Genomic DNA, 18,733 nt, shown 5'->3' with positions numbered 1-18,733 from the left:
ATTGGGAATATGTGCAGAAAAAAAACACAAAAAAAGGATTAGGACATAGAGTTATTGTTTAAAGGGACAGTGTGTATCATTGAGTGCCCTCAAACGGTAAAAAAACTGTGACAGTAAATAAAGAATAATTAAAAAACACGAACTATCATGTTTTATAAAATGTGTATTTTTTAAAATACCCGTAGGTCAAGATTTTTCGTTCATTTTATATGAGGCTCACCTAGAGTGATTACAATAAACCAATCATTGTCCACAATCTTGCTGCTGCACGAGGCAAGGTGAAAGAATAAGAAAAGACAGTATGGTTTGCTCATTTTGAATTCTTACTTATTCATGTTTTCCTTCTTATGTTTTCAGCTATCGTTTTCAGTTGCAAGACACAATACAGTGACATTTAGTAGTCAAATAATACACACTGTCCCTCTTATAGGAACTTTAACATTTTGGAAAAACAAAAAAAAAGGGCAACCTTCTTTCTAAAAAAAAATTAATAAATTTCAAACACCATCAACCACTTGAGAGGTGATTAAAGGGACAATGTGTAATATTTGACCACTAGATGTCACTGCATGGTGTATTGCTACAAAGCACCAAAAATAATACACACTACTGAGATACAAAGTGACTAAACTGCACCTTTTTCCTTTTTTTACAGAACTCAAGCATAAGGTTTTTGAGTATCCGAAGCAGTAAGATGGTGGAGGATGATATCAGTTCCTACTGCCACCTGCGCAACAAAACCGGTAATCAAGTACTCTTTACCCTCTGCAGAACTAGCTAGTTTTGGAACCAATGCAATTTTTGACAAAGTATTTCCTTTCCATATTACTGCGTGCTTGTTTTTTCCAATTACGATGATCATTTAGTTTGTTTTTATTGACCACTAGGGGGGCATAAAAAACACACACTGTCCCTTCATATAAAAACATATCCTGTAGTGCTGATTGGTTAATCATAATGGGCCAGACAGACCCAAGTGCAATACCCCTGTTTAAAGTGCAATATCCTGGATGTGTAGTTTTTTTATTTTAGATGTAAATATTTTAAGTTAGAAGTAAATATTTTTAATTATCTTTTTTTATAATGTATACTTTTCCAACTGGAGTGCAACCCCAGATTCGTTGTGCCCCATATTTAAGGAGCAGGGGCTGTCCAAATTTTTGAGTAGTTGTCATGGTTGCCATGGCGCCCACTTGGCCGCGCCCGTGTGTGTCATGGTTGCCCTGGCGCCCACTTGGCCGCGCCCGTGTGCGACACGGTTGCCGTGGTGCCCAATTGGCCCTGCCCGTGTATGTCATGGTTGCCGTGGTGCCCAATTGAGCACGCCCGTGTGTGTCACAGTTGCCATGGTGCGCAATTGACCCCGCCCGTGTGGCGCAGCTGCAGCCCGTTTCGAGATTGACTTTCTGTGTGTATAAAGCTCGGCGCTCTCTTGCTTCAGTGTCAGCCCGTCAACGAACTTCTGCCCCACAAGACGTGGGTTCTGTCCTGTTTTCCTGTGATATCTGCAATCCGGTATTGTTCCCCTTTATTTTTGGACTGTTTAATTTCGGGTTCCAGTTTTGTTTTCCGTCTATTCTTGTCCTGTTGGTTAGTTTCTCCAGTTATGTTCCCGTCTTGTATATCCTGTTTATTTTTGTTACCCTGATCCCTTATCGATCTCGTCGGTCTCTGGCGTACTGTCCTTCCACGCAAGACCGGCTTCCTAACGTGCATGACTCCCCATTTCCCATAAAATAAAGAGCTTGTGTGAGAACGTCAGGTGATTGGGACCTGTATCTGTTCTGGTTCTGACAGTAGTGGGCCTTATCGGACATAAAACTCAAACTGTGAGATTGACGCACTCGGCAAAACGTGCAAGAATAAATTCAAACTCCTTGGATTGCTGAATAATCAACTTCTGCATCAGACTCTGGTAGTGCACCCTTTGGAGGCATTGTCTGAAAAGGGCCCGAGTTGCCCCGCCCCCCCGGTGCTAAACGCCTGTCGAATCGAGGCAAAAAAGACACAAATTCAAGACAGAAGTGAGACTTGATCCGCAGAATGACGGAGGGCGATGAAGTGACACGAATCTGCGAGCGCAAATAAATGAAGTCTGTCACATTGTTACGATGAATGTGCGTGGCGGCGGCGGCGCTATTTGCTCCCGCAGTTTCTCGCCGTCCACGAACGCGTCGCCGCAGTCTTCGTCCCCCGGATCTGAAAACAAGCCGATTGGTTCTTACATAATCACCAGCGCATTTACATTCCGGAGGCCTCCCGAGCCGCTGTTGCTAATAATAGCGTTCCTCGCTCAGGTTGCTGCAGGACTTTTTTTCTCCACTTTTGACTTAAGTGGTTCGATTGCACAACCTGACGGGCAGTGTTGGTAATAACCCCGTTATAAATTATGCGGGCCTTATTGTTTCAGTTACGGGGTAATGTAACTCATTATTTTTGCCACCGGTACAACGCAATTACTAAATGGTACATTACTATGAATAAAGCAGTTCTCCGGGTTGTTTACGTCATGTCTTTTCCTATCAGGTCACCATTTCAAAATAGTGAATACCATATAGTAAGATAGCGATTATGATTATGGAATTTATTTATTTGCAGAAAGAAAAGGCAAATGAGTGTTGAGTTTTGACAGCATCCGACTCGTGTCCTTCGCGAACGAATTGTCTCCATAAGCCAGCTCTTAAAAGTGAACGAAGGGAGCCGGCTACCTGCCATTCATCAGCTGGTTCCTCTGTTTTCTTGTGTTTGGCAAATATGCATTTTTTCAGGGATACTGGGATGCAGACTTGAAATCTGTTTAATTTATAAAAAAGGTTACATTGTTTTGTAGTTTATCTTTGTTTTGTAGTTTATCTTTATTTTGTGGATTTATAAATATTGAAATTCTATTTCCTGCTTTTTACAGAGTTAATGTGTTTATATAAACAGTAGTTTATTTTATTTTTTTTCTTTTTGTTAATGTGTTTTTGCTTTTATTAATTACCCCCACACTTTTTTTCTATTTTCTTTTTATTTATCCCCCTTTTAAGTCATTTTGTGCATAATGTTACATAATAATTGGTAATGTAGGGATTAATGTAACAAAACAACCTTTCCTTATCAAAAACAACATTGAATTTTCCCATTATGAATATAATTTATGAGTGTACTGTAAAGAGTGAGGCATGAAATTCTCTTGCCTCATGGCAGAGGGTGGTAGTGAGACAAAGGATGTTAATTTGGCCGATACCTCAGTCCTAAACAAAAGAACTCGTGATACCATCAGCAGGCTAACAGTAACTAAAGCCATCCAGTATTTTTTTCTCATTGCATGGACTTTTTTTCGTAATAAAATTTAAAGTTCCACGGACAGACTGAGGAGATCATTTCTTCCTCATGCCATGAGGCTTTTTAACTCCACCCGGGAGAGTAAAAGCCCACATTAAACTGCAGTGTGTATTTTATGTAGCACTATTTAAATACTCTATATCAACACGTTACATTGGGTATTTATGTATTATATTCCTTTTACTTTATTATTGTTTTATTTTCAACACAAGGATACTGCTGGAAGTGTGAACTTCCCTACGGGGATGAATAAAGTATCTATCTATCTATCTATCTATCTATCTATCTATCTATCTATCTATCTATCTATCTATCTATCTATCTATCTATCTATCTATCTATCTATCTATCTATCTATCTATCTATCTATCTATCTATCTATCTATCTAAAATAAAAACCAAATTAAGGAGTCCTCATTTAGAATCTCAATTTATATTATCCATCTATTCTGATTGAGGTTTTTCATAAAGGTTTAAGAGCTCACCTCAGCTTGGACTTTTCCACCGTCCCCCAGGGATCCGTCCGTCTCCTGGGTCACGGAGTGGTGTCCCCGCGATGCATGACCCCACGGGTCCACACGCTTTGCACCCCTCCGTGGTCCTTGTCCGACTCGGGTTGGCTCTGCGCCCGTTCGGGTTTTGGGTTGGGCGCGCATGGCGGGTCGGGTTGCTGGACTGACATGGTCCTTCGCAGGTGGGTGCGCTTGCACAGGAAGTCCGGTTTGGCAGTGAGCCCAAAGGAACCTTTCCTGAGGACCATGCGGACCGAAGGCGACTTCTTGGGTCGGGCTCGGTGGCCGAATTGCAGGGTGGAGAGGTGCGCTGCGTAGCCTTCGCTCAAGAACTAAAGACAACCGCCAGAGGAGAGGAATGAAACAGGTCAGAGATAACCCAAGACACATGGATACATTAAAAGCAACTTTCTGGGTTGTAATCACCCGCAGCAATGCTAACGTGGAGACAATGTTTTCATTTGTCTGTCTGTTTAAGTTTCTTCACACCCAAGAAATGATGGAAGGACTTTATATATGACAACCAACTTTCACAAACAGTCACCTAGGTTACCCTAGATGTGAAAAATGCCCAAAAAGATGAATCAGGACATTTGGTTTTGTTGACTTAGCATTTTTTCACCAAAACAGAGCAAGATGATAACTAAACAGTTGCCTTTTGACTTCCAGTCTCCAGTTTTCTCTTGTTTTCTCCCTGGAATGTTTGCATCTTGAGGTTAATCTTTTCCAAACAATATATATATATGTACAACGTTACGTACCCTAATTTTAGGATTTTAATCTCCATCTGAACTCAGTCTTATTCTTTAAGGTTTCCCTTGTAATATGCCAATTAGCCTGCCTAAAAGGGAAACACCACCCAAAAATAGTTCTGTCTCATCTCTCTAATTTGGTTTAAATCAATTGTTTTCTCTTGTAAAAAAAACAGGGTTATTTGGAACAAAAGTACTCAATTTTCCGGTGTTGTCTAAAACAAAAATATATTTTTGGGAGTTGTTTTTAGAGAAACTGACCCCATTATCCAATATATAAAATAAAGACAATTTGGGGTAAATTGTTTATACGTACAAAACACAATATTGTGGTTTGTTGAATAACTAGCCATGTTAGGGCTGTGGATTGCTCTACTCTTGAACCAAATTGGGATCATTTCTGACTAGACCTAAGATTTATGGCCCGAGCCCGAACCCGAACCCGAACCCGAGGCAATTTCGGGCCGGGTCGGGCCTGAAATGTCAGTCATACGGTCGGGTCGGGTCGGGTTCGGTCCTGCTTTTTTTTTCTTTTTCTTTTTTTTTTAAATTAATTAATAATTATAAATATATGTTCATTAAAAATATATACTTAAACTATGTATGTATACGGATATTATAGTAAATCAAATAAATATTATTTGTGTACAATTAGTTGTGATTGCGGAAATCATAGCGTACAGTGACGTTGGTGACTTTTCCATCCGCATTAACAAACGCATTTTGTAAAATACGATCGCGCTTTATTGTTTAAATAAACGCGTTATATAGACTAGGATCTCCCAATTGTTATAATTAGCTCGCTTTATTGTTTTAATAAGCGTTTTATATAGAATACGATCGCTTTTGTCGGAAGCGTACATTGACGTTGGTGACATTTTCATCCGCGTTAAAAAACGCAATTTGCAGAATAAAATCACGCTTTATTGTTTAAATAAACGCGTTATATAGACTAGGATCTCCCAATTATTATAATTAGCTCGCTTTATTGTTTTAATAAGCGTTTTATATAGAATACGATCAGGGGGGGGGGGGAATTTGCATAGGAGTCGGAAAAGGGCACAACACGTCAACACCCCCTCAATGAAAGTGCTGCGCTAAAATCTTAAGGACGTACTACTACTGCTGCTGTGGATTATGGCCCAATGATCAAGTCGTCAAAATGACGGACGCCCTTAAATGTTTTCGCTACCTCAAAAAAAAAAAACCGTCAATGACAGATTGTCGCTTAATGTAACATCTGCAGTGCAGACACAGAAATATAAAAGATGTAAATGTTTATACAGTTTTATTTAACTTAGGCCTAGATGTTGTAACAAAAGGCAGAGTTTAATTTGTTATCATAAATCACCCCTCCTTATAAATAAAATATGTAATTTCGGGCCCCTTTCGGGCCGGGCCAGCAAATCCAGTTAATTAGTCGGGCTCGGTCCGGGTCGGGTTTAATACCCCTCGGGCCTGCGTCGGGCTCGGGTGCTTTTTTTTGGCCCGATCTTACCTCTATTTCTGACACAAGTGATTTTGCCTGTGTGAGCGGGACTGTCTGAGAAATTTTGAATATTATGATAAAATTCCTTATTTTCTGTAATGCAATTAAGGAAACAGAAATGTCAAACATTCTGTATTCATTAGAAATAAACTGAAATATTGCAAGTCTGTTATTGTTTCATTATTGCTGATTATGGTGATAACTCGAATATCCCCTTTGAAAATATTGGAAAATTATAATAAGGTATAATAATATTCTGTAAGTCTTAATCTGCAATATTGCAAAATTTTATTTAATTTGTAATGAATCCAAAATGTATGTATTTTTTTGTGTTTAAACTCCCTAACAGAATATAAACTCTCATTTTCTGAGACAGTCCTGTAAATGTGAACAGCAGTGTTGTACTTGATGGGTAGGGAAAAAGGGCGGGGATTTTATTTACTTATTGTACATTGAATGTTTTATACTTTGAGTCGCAATTATCTGAAGAGAGTTTTACAAATATATTTGGATTTGATTTATTAAAGGATGGTGGATCCTACCTGGCACTGGTTCTGGTATTTCTTGGAAGGTCTTCCCACTATATAGATCTGCGGCGGCCCAAGACCAAGCATGTTATAAACCGAGATGTCCTTCATGGAACCGTAAGCCGAGTTGATTTTGATGTGACACTGCCCACAGAAGGAAAACAATCCTGTGAAATATGTTATCTGACAAGCAACTATGGTGGTTCTAAAGACCAGCGGGCACCTGGAACCAACCGTGGGGAATTTGGAGTTTGCGTTGTTGGCCGTAAAACGCAAATGGGGCGGTGAAGTTGTTTTCAGCTCTACTTCAAGTCATTTAAATAACATGTTTTCAAATCGTGTAACCATTCAAGATAGCAACACAAATGAAGGCTGCGTCACGCAAAATGTGAGCATTATTATTCTAGATGACAGCCTGGACAATAATGCCAGATTGCTACCCAGACATGAAAAGTCCCTTTTTGTGTTGTTCTTATTGGCGGTTGCAACTGTCACTGACCAAATTGCATTTGCTTGTTATCGTTTCTCGAAGACAAAAGGAAACTCCAGCCACTGCTATTCGAATTTGAATGTATAAATCGAGGACTTTGCTTGATTGTTGGCTGAAAAACTCAAAATATAATGAGGACATAACGTAAATATTGAAAATAGTACAATCAAACTTCCCTTTATTATCTGTAATATGAAGGATGTAGTCTAATTTCTCCTCTAGAATGGCATCATAAGTGTTTTCAGACGTCACAACTGTGTTTTGTATTTAGAGTGCATGGGTTGTGGTAAAGGGCAGCTCGCCGTTTTCTTCTGCACCCCAAGCACTTTGGAGTTTTGTGACTAAGCATCAAATATGTTCTATAATCAATGCCATTGGGTTAATTGTAAAATCCTAAAGTGTGCAAGTAAATTTTGCAACTAATAATAGGCTTATTAACCCAAATTAGAGTAGATAAGGGGTAGTAAACATAGAAAAAACAAATTTGGAATTATCCTCTAAAACTGAAACCAAATAAGTGTTCTTTTACTTTAATTTATTTTAAATATTGTCTTTTATCTCGTTCATTGTTCATTAAACTGCCGACTATGGTCCAAATTAATTTTGACTGTGGTGTTTCCTCTTTTAATCTTATAACTCATCAAACCTAGAAAATGTCCAGTAGCTTTTCTTCCCTCTGCCTAATAGCATAGGTGCAACAATTTGATAAAAATAGACTATCACGGTTGGTGCCAGGTGAGCAAACGGCTTTGGTCCTGGATGTTTTCGGTACCTCATGGATGAGGTTTCTGAGGAAGATGGTTTTCTGCCGCAAGGGGTCGTGAACAAGACCCTCGGAGAAGAAAATCATGCCGTGAGGAAAATTATGTTGGGACAGCCACGACACCACACGCTGCTTCTGCATATCGGGCCGGCCCGTGATGTAGATTATCAAATAGCCCAGGTCCTGCCAGTGCCTGCACACATTTGGACGGTAGATCAAAATGCTGGTGTCCCTGAAACTGTCTGGAAAACGGATGAGGTGACCGACCTGACGACATCGACAGCCCCGGGGCGGACTTTGGGGTCGCTTCCCATGATGGAAACGCTAGCGGCAAAGGAACCGTCGATGCTGAAGACCACGCACTCCATGCCGCGGGGCAGCACGGTCAGGTAGGCCTCGGCGCACGTTTGATCTCCCCTTGAGGCAGGATGCAAAATTTCTCACTTGGATTTCTCATACTTGTACTAATGTACGTTTGTAAAGTTAAAAAAAAAAGGCACCAAAAAGAAGGGATATTTAAAAATATTGATATTACACAAACATTGCAGACATGAATCCCCAAAGACTGCGAAGGGCCTTTTAAAAACCCAAAACGGGAGAAAAGAAATCATAAAAAGTGTGTAACTAACTAATTCAGGGCCCAAATGTCAAATGTTTTTTTTAGTTTTATTTGAAAAAAAAAAAAAAAAAAGGGATAAAGGCTTTGGGCGCTGCTGATCAGTAAATATCAAACCTCTGGGAATGATTTCGGTATGATGAATCACCACTAACTGGCAGAAATGGCTTTATTCAAATCTTTGTCCACACATCGAGAAGCCCACACTGCACAGCACATTTATGAATTAATTAATAATTTTAGTGGTGAAACTACATGTCATAATATTAATGAATATCTATGAAATAAATCATTTTATTTTAAATGTATTCGTGTCATTTTTTTTGCAACTCAAACTCCTACTGTAGTATTATTTCTGTGCGCCTTATAGTCCAATGTGTCTAACAGTGTAAAAAAATAAAGTGTTTTTACTCCCTTAAAGCTGCCTTTTAGTGTTGAGCATCAAAAATGAATACACATTTTGCTTACTTGACCACCATCTTAACGGGATAAACTCCCAGGCTGAGTTTCTTGTCGCCGGGTATGGTGTAAGTCACCCGGCCGTTGCTGTTGGTGACCTCCGTGTCAAAGTGCACCCAACGTCCCGATTGGGGTTGCGTCATCAGTAGAATGTCCACCTACGAGACCAAGTGGGGAATGGTCAGCGTCTACCAGAGGTTAAGACTCCGTTGTGCGCTATATAGTCTAGTGCGCCTTTTATACAGTATGAAAAATTAAAAAGATTACGTTGTTGGTGCCTACTTACCTTTTCTCCGGTCAGGGTCACCATGTCCAGAGGGCCGTACATGAAGCGGCCCACCAGGGTCTGCGGCCCGTCCTCAGTGGCGATGACGTCGTTCACCCGGTGGTTGGCTGTCACGTTCTGTAGATGAGGACAAAATAACTTCAGGATGGTATTGAAAATTTTTGATTTCTTCGATTTTGTGTCAATTTAAACTTGATCACGTGTGGTAAAAGTGGGTCGGATATAATGGCAACTGGGCGAAATCTTTGCAGAGGAAGGTGACATGGAAAGGGCCAAAATAAGCCTACAATTGCCTTTTTAGACAAAATAGAGGACTTTTTGTGTTTTTAACCAGGGCTTCTTAGGATATTCTTCTATATAACTTAACATGAGAAATAAGGACCCCAGGTCATCTTCCTATGAAGAACTGTCCCCTAACAAAGCCACAATTTTATTTTTCTGTTTGGAAAAAATTATGTATATACTAGGGCTGGGAAAAACGTAACGGTAATGATTTGCGTTATAATTTTAAATTTAACACGTGAAAATATTTTAACATGACGATTAAAATTCCGCTCTGGGCACGTCCCCGAGTGTCAAGCCGCGCTGTTCCGACAAACGAAGAAGAGTCACTTTCGTTTTCTGAGGCTAACGCGGCACAGCATGCTAGCGATGGAAAAAAGAAAGGAAATACGTTTAGACCGTTTTGCTTACTTAAAACATTGCCAGATGGGAACTCTCGACAAGGCGAAAGTGATATGTATGTGTAACGAATGTAATAATAACTTTCTTTAACTTTCCTGCTGAAATATGTTTGTATAGTTAGTGTATAAGTGTCTTGAAATGATCAGTCCAACAGCGCCACCTGCTGGTATGGGGTAAGGTTTAGCTTAGCCTCTGATTTTATTACCGGAATGCTGATATTTTTAGCAGTCTCCAGCGCGCTGCTAACGGTAAGCCGCGATCTTTTGGTGCTCCGCAAAAAGTTAATCGACAACATTAAAACAACAACTGACAAATCTTGCATTATACACAATAATGTAATTGATGTTGTCAAGCTGTTTGGATTTATTTCCGTTTTGTTTCTGTCGTCATTTCCGTTCGTTTTGCCATACGTTGTATTGAAATGCTAATTTCCCTCATAGCTGTTGAGAACCAGCGAAGGTGTCATGATTGCCGATTCAGATCACCTGCGACTGCTTAATTGGCGCCAACAGTCCGGACAGCTGATTGGCTGATATACTCTTTTTAAACCCCTGACTTCCAAAAGATCCCTGTCAGATCGTTATGCGAACCGTTGCCCCCAGCTCGGTAAGCTCTTACGTCAAACTCTGTTCCTGCCCTGCTTTTCTCAGCCTGATCCTCGTTGCCAACCTGTTTCCAGACCTGACTCTGCCCCGTTCTGCCTGCCTGTTATCCGATCTGTTTTGCGCCGTTACCTGCCTGCCTCCTGTTGCCGATCCCGTTTCCGAACTTGACACCGCCCTTGCTCTCCAGTCCCGGCTAGCGACTTGTAATTCCTGCCTGTCTTCGACCCTCCTCGCGAGACACAGAAGTGCCACTTCCGCATCTCCTGCTCCTCTTGTCCGTCAACCATCGGATCGTTAATAAAAACTGAGAAAACGAGCGCCATTGGGTCCTGTGTCCGTTTCTGGTCTGTGACAGAAGGTCCTAATTACATGGTGTGTGTATGTTGTGTTACTCATTGCAGGTAAATTGTTCCCAGTTTTATATTAATAATTATATTTCTATTTTCACAAATATATAAAAAGGATCATGTTGGCTAACATTCAGATTTGAATTCATTGTAAAAGTTAAAACCACAATGGGATCACTTGTAAGATGTATGTTAAAAATTAGTGGAATGGTTAATTTTCTGAAATGTATAAGAACTGACAAGGGAACTATTTGAAATTCTCAGAGCAGTCTCCAGTTGAAATTCAGCGGAGGATGCTAATCACAAGGTGTGTGTTTGTTTTGTCGCTCATAGCAGAGCAGTCTCCAGCGCGCTGCTAACGCAACTAAAACAAAAGCCTCATCATCCAGTCCAGCCTGAATGTGGTTCCTTGGTGGGACACCTTGGTTACATATTCTTTGAAAAGCTGAATTTAATTACCATCGGAGCACTTCTTCCCTGGTGTATAACTTAAAGCAGGGGTAGGGAACCTAGGGCTCGGGAGCCATGTATGGCTCTTTTCATGAGTACATATGGCTCTGAAATAACTATTATCTATCTATCTATCTATCTATCTATCTATCTATCTATCTATCTATCTATCTATCTATCTATCTATCTATCTATCTATCTATCTATCTATCTATCTATCTATCTATCTATCTACTAATACTAGTAACTATTGCACATCTCTCTGTGGCGTTCCAAAGTCAAGTGATTTCATCCCGATTTTGGTCCATATATAGCCGAAGCAACTTAATGCAGAAGTTTGATAAGAAATCATCTAAACTGATAAATAAAAATGCTGGCAAACGACTTTGATTGGGTGAGCAGTACAAATGGGTGGATCCCTGCATACAGCACAAGGCACTTCCTTCTCTCTCTCTCTCTCTCTCTCTCGCTCGCTCAGTGCAGTCTACACCGAAAGTGAATGTGACGATAGGCTTATCGTTTGCAGTAATTTGTGACATTTTCACAAAAGAACTTTGCTTGCACATTGTTTAGAAACCGTTATTAAGGACAAATTTAACGGCAAAAATTTGCATCAACACTCTTATCTGAAGGTGGAAGACAAATTTTAAATTGCGTATTTACATTGATTTGGGACACATGATTTGGCATTGTTATCATTTCATAGATTTGAATAAATCACCAAATGACACACAGAGAAATAAAATGTGATGAAGAATTAGCTTTTGTCTAGAGAGCGTGTTTGGCAGTTTTTTCAATTTTGTCTGAAAATATATGATGTGGCTTTCTCAATTTCTTTTTGAAACATTTTTTTGCTTTTATGGCTCTTTCGGTCAAAAAGGTTCCTGACCCCTGACTCAAAGGCTAAGCTCCCCGGTAAGGTGGTACAATCAGACAGCGGACCTCATCAAACAACTTTGTATAAGTTCGGTACAAGGGATGGGTGTTCTACAATGTTTACATAAAGAACTTTAATATTTTGTTTATGGAACATTTGTCTTTGGCACCACAAGCTTTTTGCACATTTCTTTTACTTGGTATGCAATTTTTGTTAAAATATTTACGACAGCTTAACAGCAAATTTACAGTTAAAAAGTCTTGACATAAAGCACTTGAATATCTTTGTCATAAAAGTTATCTTTGGCATGAGTCTGTATGCACGTTTACTGTACTTGGTATAGGCCTATACTGTTTGGAAAAACACATGGAATCTTATTTTTATATGCATATTTTTTCATATTTACTGCCATTTGTAAAATATGGATTTAATGAATAATTGTGATTAATGTATTTAAAAGCTGAGATTATTTAGTTAATTTATTTGAATTGATTCGCAGCCCTAATATAAACATATATAAGCTTCCAGACTGACAAAAAGCTCCTGGCTAACCAAGCGGACATAGTGGTGGTGGACAGACAGCAGAAGACGGTGGAATAATAGATGTGGCGATCCCGGCTGACGCCAATATCAGAAAGAAGGAACAAGAGAAACTGGAGAAATACTAAGGGTAAAAAATAGCAGCTGGAACAGAAGTGGAAGGTCAGGGCCAGCATGGTCACCTTGGTATTAAGGGCACTTGGGGTAGTAACCCCCAAATTAGAAGAGTGGCTCCAACAGATCCCAGTAACAACACCTGAAACGTCAGTCCAGCTGAGAACAGTCCGAGGAACAGCTACGGTACTGCGCAGAACCCTCAAATTCCCAACACTAAGCCCGGCAACACCGGGCCATTATGCTGGAGTATATAGTCTCCTGACACCTGGCATAGAACATGAAGGTTCTGTCGATACAGACTTACTGCCATTTCACCACCACCAGGAATAATAATAGACGTGAGGATGTGACACAACACCAGAAAATTCGACATTCCCAACCGTTTTCCTTCATTACGCCCGCTTGACTCAAATGGTACAGCAGCCGGATGGTCCCAAATGTCCGCCACTCTTCTCAGAAGGATAAGTGGGAAGGTCGGAAACCCTGACTGCAAGGGAGCTGACAGGCCCCGGTGACTCCAGCCGGAACGAGAATCCTTCTAACAAGCGCAGGGAGGTTACTCGGGGAAAAAGAAGAAGTCTGAAAATAGTGTCGCTCTCTCGGCGGATGAGCTGGCGGCGGCCAGATTGAATCAGATACGTGCCATTATAAACCCTGGCGCCCCGGCGGGGGTGGACAAGTGTCCAGAAACACTAGGCTGCGGAATTTCGGCTGACATGGAAAGATGGCGTTTGATTGCACTTGACACCAAGCGGCTTTTGGATCAAACACATACAATTATTCTCTGGGAAGAGGACATGAAAAGGGAGCAGCGAACAGGGATTTATGCTCATGTTGTCATGTCACCGTAGAGGTTAATGATCTGCCGATATTAGAACGTGAAGGATTTAAAGGTGATCCCAAAAGAAGAGCAATATCATTAGATGCTCTACAACCGAGTTTCTTGCCCCCCTTTTTTAAAGCCAAATCACACTTTTTCATGGAAAAACTCTCAAGGCACAAAGCCTGGAAAAAACTTTGAAATATTCTAAATGTAATACATTAGTTATTAAACGAACTGGCAAATGGACTGGCAAACCGGGGGGAAACCAGATGCATGCCTGACCCTTAGCCCCAACCCCCTCACCCTAATTCTTTTGAGCTTTTTTTTCATAATGCTGAGAGGATGAGAATCATATCATGCTAACTTTCACCTCTGCTGATTTTACTGACTACTTGAGTCAGCTAGGAGTCAAAATACACAGGAATGGCCAACATTTTTCAAAGTACCAGGTGTGTCTACCAGTCATGGTAGAAGCTGGACTAATACCGTATGTTCCGAACTTTAAGAGGTACATAAAAGCCTTCGATTTTTTTCAAAAAGCTGACCATGCGCCTTACAATAAGGAGCTGCTGACTTGATTTTCGCCCGTAGAAGAAGTTGTGCGCGCTGCATGCTGAGACATTGATAACGGCGTTTCATTTCCTAACCAATAAGACAATCATCATTTGAATCAGAGAATAAAAAGATAGAGAGAGACATAGAAATATAGGAGGGAAAGAAAAGATGGGGGGAAGGAGAGATTTTAAGACAGACAGTGAGAGAAATAAATATAAAGAGATGTAAGAAAGAGGGAGAGAAAGAGACAAAAAAGGAAAAGAGAAAAAGGGGGAGCAAGAAAAAGAGGGAAGGAAACAGAAAGAGAAGAGGAGAAATTGAACAAAGAGAGGGAGAGGGATCAAAAGAGAGAAAAATAAGGAAAAAGATAGCAAGAGAAAAATAAATTGAGGGAGGAAGAAAGAAAGAAAGAAAGAAAGAAAGAAAGAAAGGAAGAGAAAGAAAGTAAAAAAAAGAAAAGAAAAAAGAAAGAAAGAAGGAAAGAGAGTCAAAGAAAGGAAAATTAAGAAAGAAAGGAAGACAAACAGAAAGATAAAAAGAGAGAAATAAAGAAAACGTCCGCTGTTGCTAAACTACAACACAGCACCCCAAGGCCATCCTGTTAATTTGTTAACAACAAAAGGATACTGCTGGAAGTGTGAATTTCCCTACGGGGATGAATAAAGTATCTATCTATCTATCTATCTATCTATCTATCTATCTATCTATCTATCTATCTATCTATCTATCTATCTATCTATCTATCTATCTATCTATCTATCTATCTCTCTCTCTCTCTCTCTCTCTCTCTCTCTCTCTCTCTCTCTCTCTCTCTCTCTCTCTCTCTCTCTCTCTATCTATCTATCTATCTATCTATCTATCTATCTATCTATCTATCTATCTATCTATCTATCTATCTATCTATCTATCTATCTATCTATCTATCTATCTATCTATCTATCTATCTATCTATTACATTCTGGCCGGGCTTCTCTCTTGCTGCCTTTAAAAAAAAAAATTAACTCCACATCATTTTTTTGTTTTTTGTTTTTCTTTGTTTTACGTAGTGGATTCTGGCCCCTCTTGTGTAACACAGCCCGCGACACTCGACGGCGCACACAGTGCAAGAAGGGGACTGAATCCATTGAGCTGATCCTCCACGGCGCAACACAAAAAAACAAAACCAAGAACAATGACGGGTGGATGATTAAGGTAAAAGGCAGCGAGAGAGAAGCTTGGCCTGAACCCAAATGTAATGATTGACATCTTGGGCCCAACTAGCAAATAAAATGTAAAAATGTGGGTTTTCTTCGGGCTCTGTCCCTCAAATCAAGTTAATTGGTCGGGGTTGGGCTGGTTGGGGCGTCATTAACAGTGGACCTGGGTGGTGTCGGGCTGGATTTTTTTTGTTTCAGGCCCGATCTTACCTCTAGGTTCAGCACTCAGTCATCATAATTTGACTCCAGCTGCTGAATTTGTAAGATTTCCGAGGGGAAACGTGAAGAAATAAAAGGTATCACATTTGCGTTGCCATGGTTTTCCGCTGAAGTCTATTTATAGAAGAGCCGAGAGGACAAAGCGCGGCTCAATAAATTCCAGCCTTTTGAAACGTGCAGACAGAACACAAGTTCAGTGAGTGAAGGGCATATTTATCGCCTCGGAGCTGGCACACAACGTTTCACAGCTTGATTGCGTCAAGGCCAAAGCGCCCATTTAGGCGCCGGTTCTACAACAGCCGTTAAGGTTAGGCCTACATTCAACATATAAACACGCAGAAATGAGGAAAAACGAGACACGAGGGGTTCATGCAACACAAATGACACGGCGGGGGTCGCGTACCCTCAGCTTGACGTGCGTCCTGCGCCGCAACCACTTTTCTCGCGGGCCGGAGGGCGAAAAGGCGGTGGAGTCGGGACTGTCGGCTTGTTGGGTCTTGGCAAAATCGCAGCGCATGAGCTGTGAAACGATAATCGGAGGTGACACAGTGCAAAATCCGACAAATCCTACCGGACGATGTTTTAAAACAGGTCTGTGTTTCTCAGGTCGTGGTCGGGACCCAAAAGTAGGTAGCGGACCCGTTTTCAGGTCGTAGGCCTTGGCAAAATAATGGCATGAGAAGATAGAAAAGGGTCAATAACACTCCTCAACAGTAGATGGCGATAAAGCCCTGCAAATGGAATTTAAACACAGATACAGTGGAGAATAAATGAAACATGGGTTTTATCATATTGAACACAAAGCTACTGAAGTGAAGTGTTTTGGATTTCATTTCGAAATGTATGTGTGCATCATTTGAAAATGTCGCTGTATTGTGTAGAGCAAGTACTAACAAGCACACGGAAGAATACAAACTACGGAGACTCAATAGTGACCAAAAAGTTTCATTTACTTATGTTTTCTTTTGAAGAGAAACAAAGGGAAAAAAGAAAAACATCAAATGGGGAAAAAAGAAAGAAAAGTAAAAACAGAAAAGAAAAAGAAGAGGAAACAAAGAAGAGAAGGGAAAGAAAACTGAAAATAGAATGAAAAAGGGAAAAGAAAAGGAAAAATGAAGAATGAAGAATAGGGTGGAATAAAAAAAAGGGAAAAAAGTGAAAAGAGGGAAAGAAGAATAAAATATAAAGAAAAAGGGGGACAAAAGAAAAAGGATGACAAGAAGAAAAAAGAAGAAAAAAAGGGAAAATAAGACAATTTTGGAGTAGTGGCAAGATGGGTGACAATGATGTCAGGTTATATTTGTTTGTTTGGGTCGGGGCTTGTAATTGGGGTGCAATGATGGGTCCTAAAGTCGGACTAGTTAAGAACAAAGAGTTTTTAAACATGTGCACGCTGGAATTCAAAATAATAGGCTGAAGTGACAGAAAATGACTATAGGTTGTTTTGCTGTTTGAGCCCTTTTGTTTTATTACCAAGAGTAGATCTTTGTGAAAAGGTTCCAGAGATGAAAGTGTAGTTAGGCGCACACGAACCCGCATATATTTTTCAAATATTGAATTTTGACTACAAAAAATTTCAAGCGTAAGTTTAAGAATCTCAAAAAGTTCACGGCACCACAGTCAAAGTTGCAGATTCAAGCTTGAAGGCATTTAAAAACAGTGGCGTGCAATCAGTGGAGGCAGAAGAGGCTCTGCCTCACCTAGCATTATGGATATATAAAATAAAATATATATTACCGTGAATGGTTATGTTTAAATTCACAATTTGGGGATTTTCCTTTTCAAAATTGCGTAATTTTCACATTATGATTATAATTGATCAGTGGTTAACGCGTCCGTGCCACAGTTCTCAGGTCATGAGATTGAATCTTCCCGGTTGGAGTTTGCATGTTCTCCCCGTGCTTGCGTGGGTTTCCTCTGGGCTCTCCAGTTTCCTCCCACATATTAGAAACATGCATTTAAAGGTAATTGGCCGGTCCAAATTGTCCCTAGGAGTGAATGTGTCATGATTACCGATGCGAATCACCTGTGCCTGCTCATTTGGCGCCAACCGCCGCGGGTTCTGATTCGCTCCCTGTCACTATTTGAACCCAGTCCTGTCAGTCCCCTGTTGTCAGTCCGTTTGCGAACCTCTGTTTATACAAGGCAAGGCTTTTTCGACCCTGACTCCCGGCTATCGATCTGTTTTCCGTCCCTGACACCGCCATCGCTCGCTACGGAAGATCCACTTCTGTATTCGGATCACAATCCGAGTGCGAGAGCAACTTGCTTCCCGCGTCCAGCGAACACCGGATCGTGGGCGCTGCCCTTCCTCTTTCTTTCAATAACACTTGTGGAAAAGGTTACGCGATTGGGTCTACCCTTTGATCTGGGCGTGACAGAATGAGCGAGTGAGTTGTATGTCTCTGCACCCTGCGACTGGCTGGCAACCAGTTCAGGGTGCCACCTGCCCGAATATGGCTGGGATGGGCTCCAGCACCCCCGCGACCCTACTGAGGATAAGAGGTGCAGATAATGGACGATTTTGATTAATAAAATTAGTATGTAGCATATGCACCAGCTCAGTAGCCTGGATGGTAGTGTGCCCGCTTTGAGACTGGGAGTTCGCTGGTTCGCGCCTCGGCCGAGACATACCTAATTGGTATAATGGCGGCGCCCTCTGTTGGCTGCGGCTGCATCGACTCGCTACAACGGGTCAGGTGTATCGACATTTCGTTCTGTGTACATTGTTACAAAGAATGACAATACAAAGGAAATTATTATTATTATTATTACGGTGCTGAGAGTGAGGCATATATATATATATATATATATATATATATATATATATATATATATATATATATATATATATATATATATATATACATATGTATATATGTATATATATATATATATATCATTAACTGCCCCGCTAATCCTCAGTAGGGTCGCGGGGGCGCTGGAAACCATCCCAGCAATCATCGGGCAGTGGGCAGGGGACACCCTGAACTGGTTGCCAGCCAATCGCAGATATTCATATATATATATATATATATATATATATATATATATATATATATATATATATATATATACATATGTATATATGTATATATA

At 40.5% G+C, this 18,733-nt stretch overlaps 1 protein-coding gene across 3 annotated transcripts in view; it reads right to left on the bottom strand.

Annotated features, from left to right (window-relative positions):
- Positions 1 to 734: 734 nt before the first annotated feature.
- pitpnm3 (PITPNM family member 3) overlaps positions 735 to 18,733 on the bottom strand; it is a 161,381-nt gene continuing 143,382 nt past the window's right edge. For all 3 annotated transcript variants that reach the window (XM_088345163.1, XM_088345164.1, XM_088345165.1), the window contains 8 exons: positions 16,038 to 16,154; positions 9,222 to 9,338; positions 8,945 to 9,093; positions 8,128 to 8,277; positions 7,870 to 8,053; positions 6,623 to 6,751; positions 3,813 to 4,171; positions 735 to 2,199 (listed from right to left, as the gene is read on the bottom strand). In XM_088345163.1, coding sequence (XP_088201289.1) covers positions 3,863 to 4,171; positions 6,623 to 6,751; positions 7,870 to 8,053; positions 8,128 to 8,277; positions 8,945 to 9,093; positions 9,222 to 9,338; positions 16,038 to 16,154 — 1,155 coding nt within the window. In that variant the 3' untranslated portion in view covers positions 735 to 2,199; positions 3,813 to 3,862. The remainder of the gene's footprint in view (positions 2,200 to 3,812; positions 4,172 to 6,622; positions 6,752 to 7,869; positions 8,054 to 8,127; positions 8,278 to 8,944; positions 9,094 to 9,221; positions 9,339 to 16,037; positions 16,155 to 18,733) is intronic.

This window comes from Urocampus carinirostris, chromosome 10, assembly GCF_059441175.1.
Source record: "Urocampus carinirostris isolate Australia breed hairy pipefish chromosome 10, RoL_Ucar_1.0, whole genome shotgun sequence".
NCBI classification, from domain to species: Eukaryota; Metazoa; Chordata; class Actinopteri; order Syngnathiformes; family Syngnathidae; genus Urocampus; species Urocampus carinirostris.
Note: the sequence above shows the minus strand (reverse complement) of the source record. Positions and strands in the feature narration are given on the sequence as shown.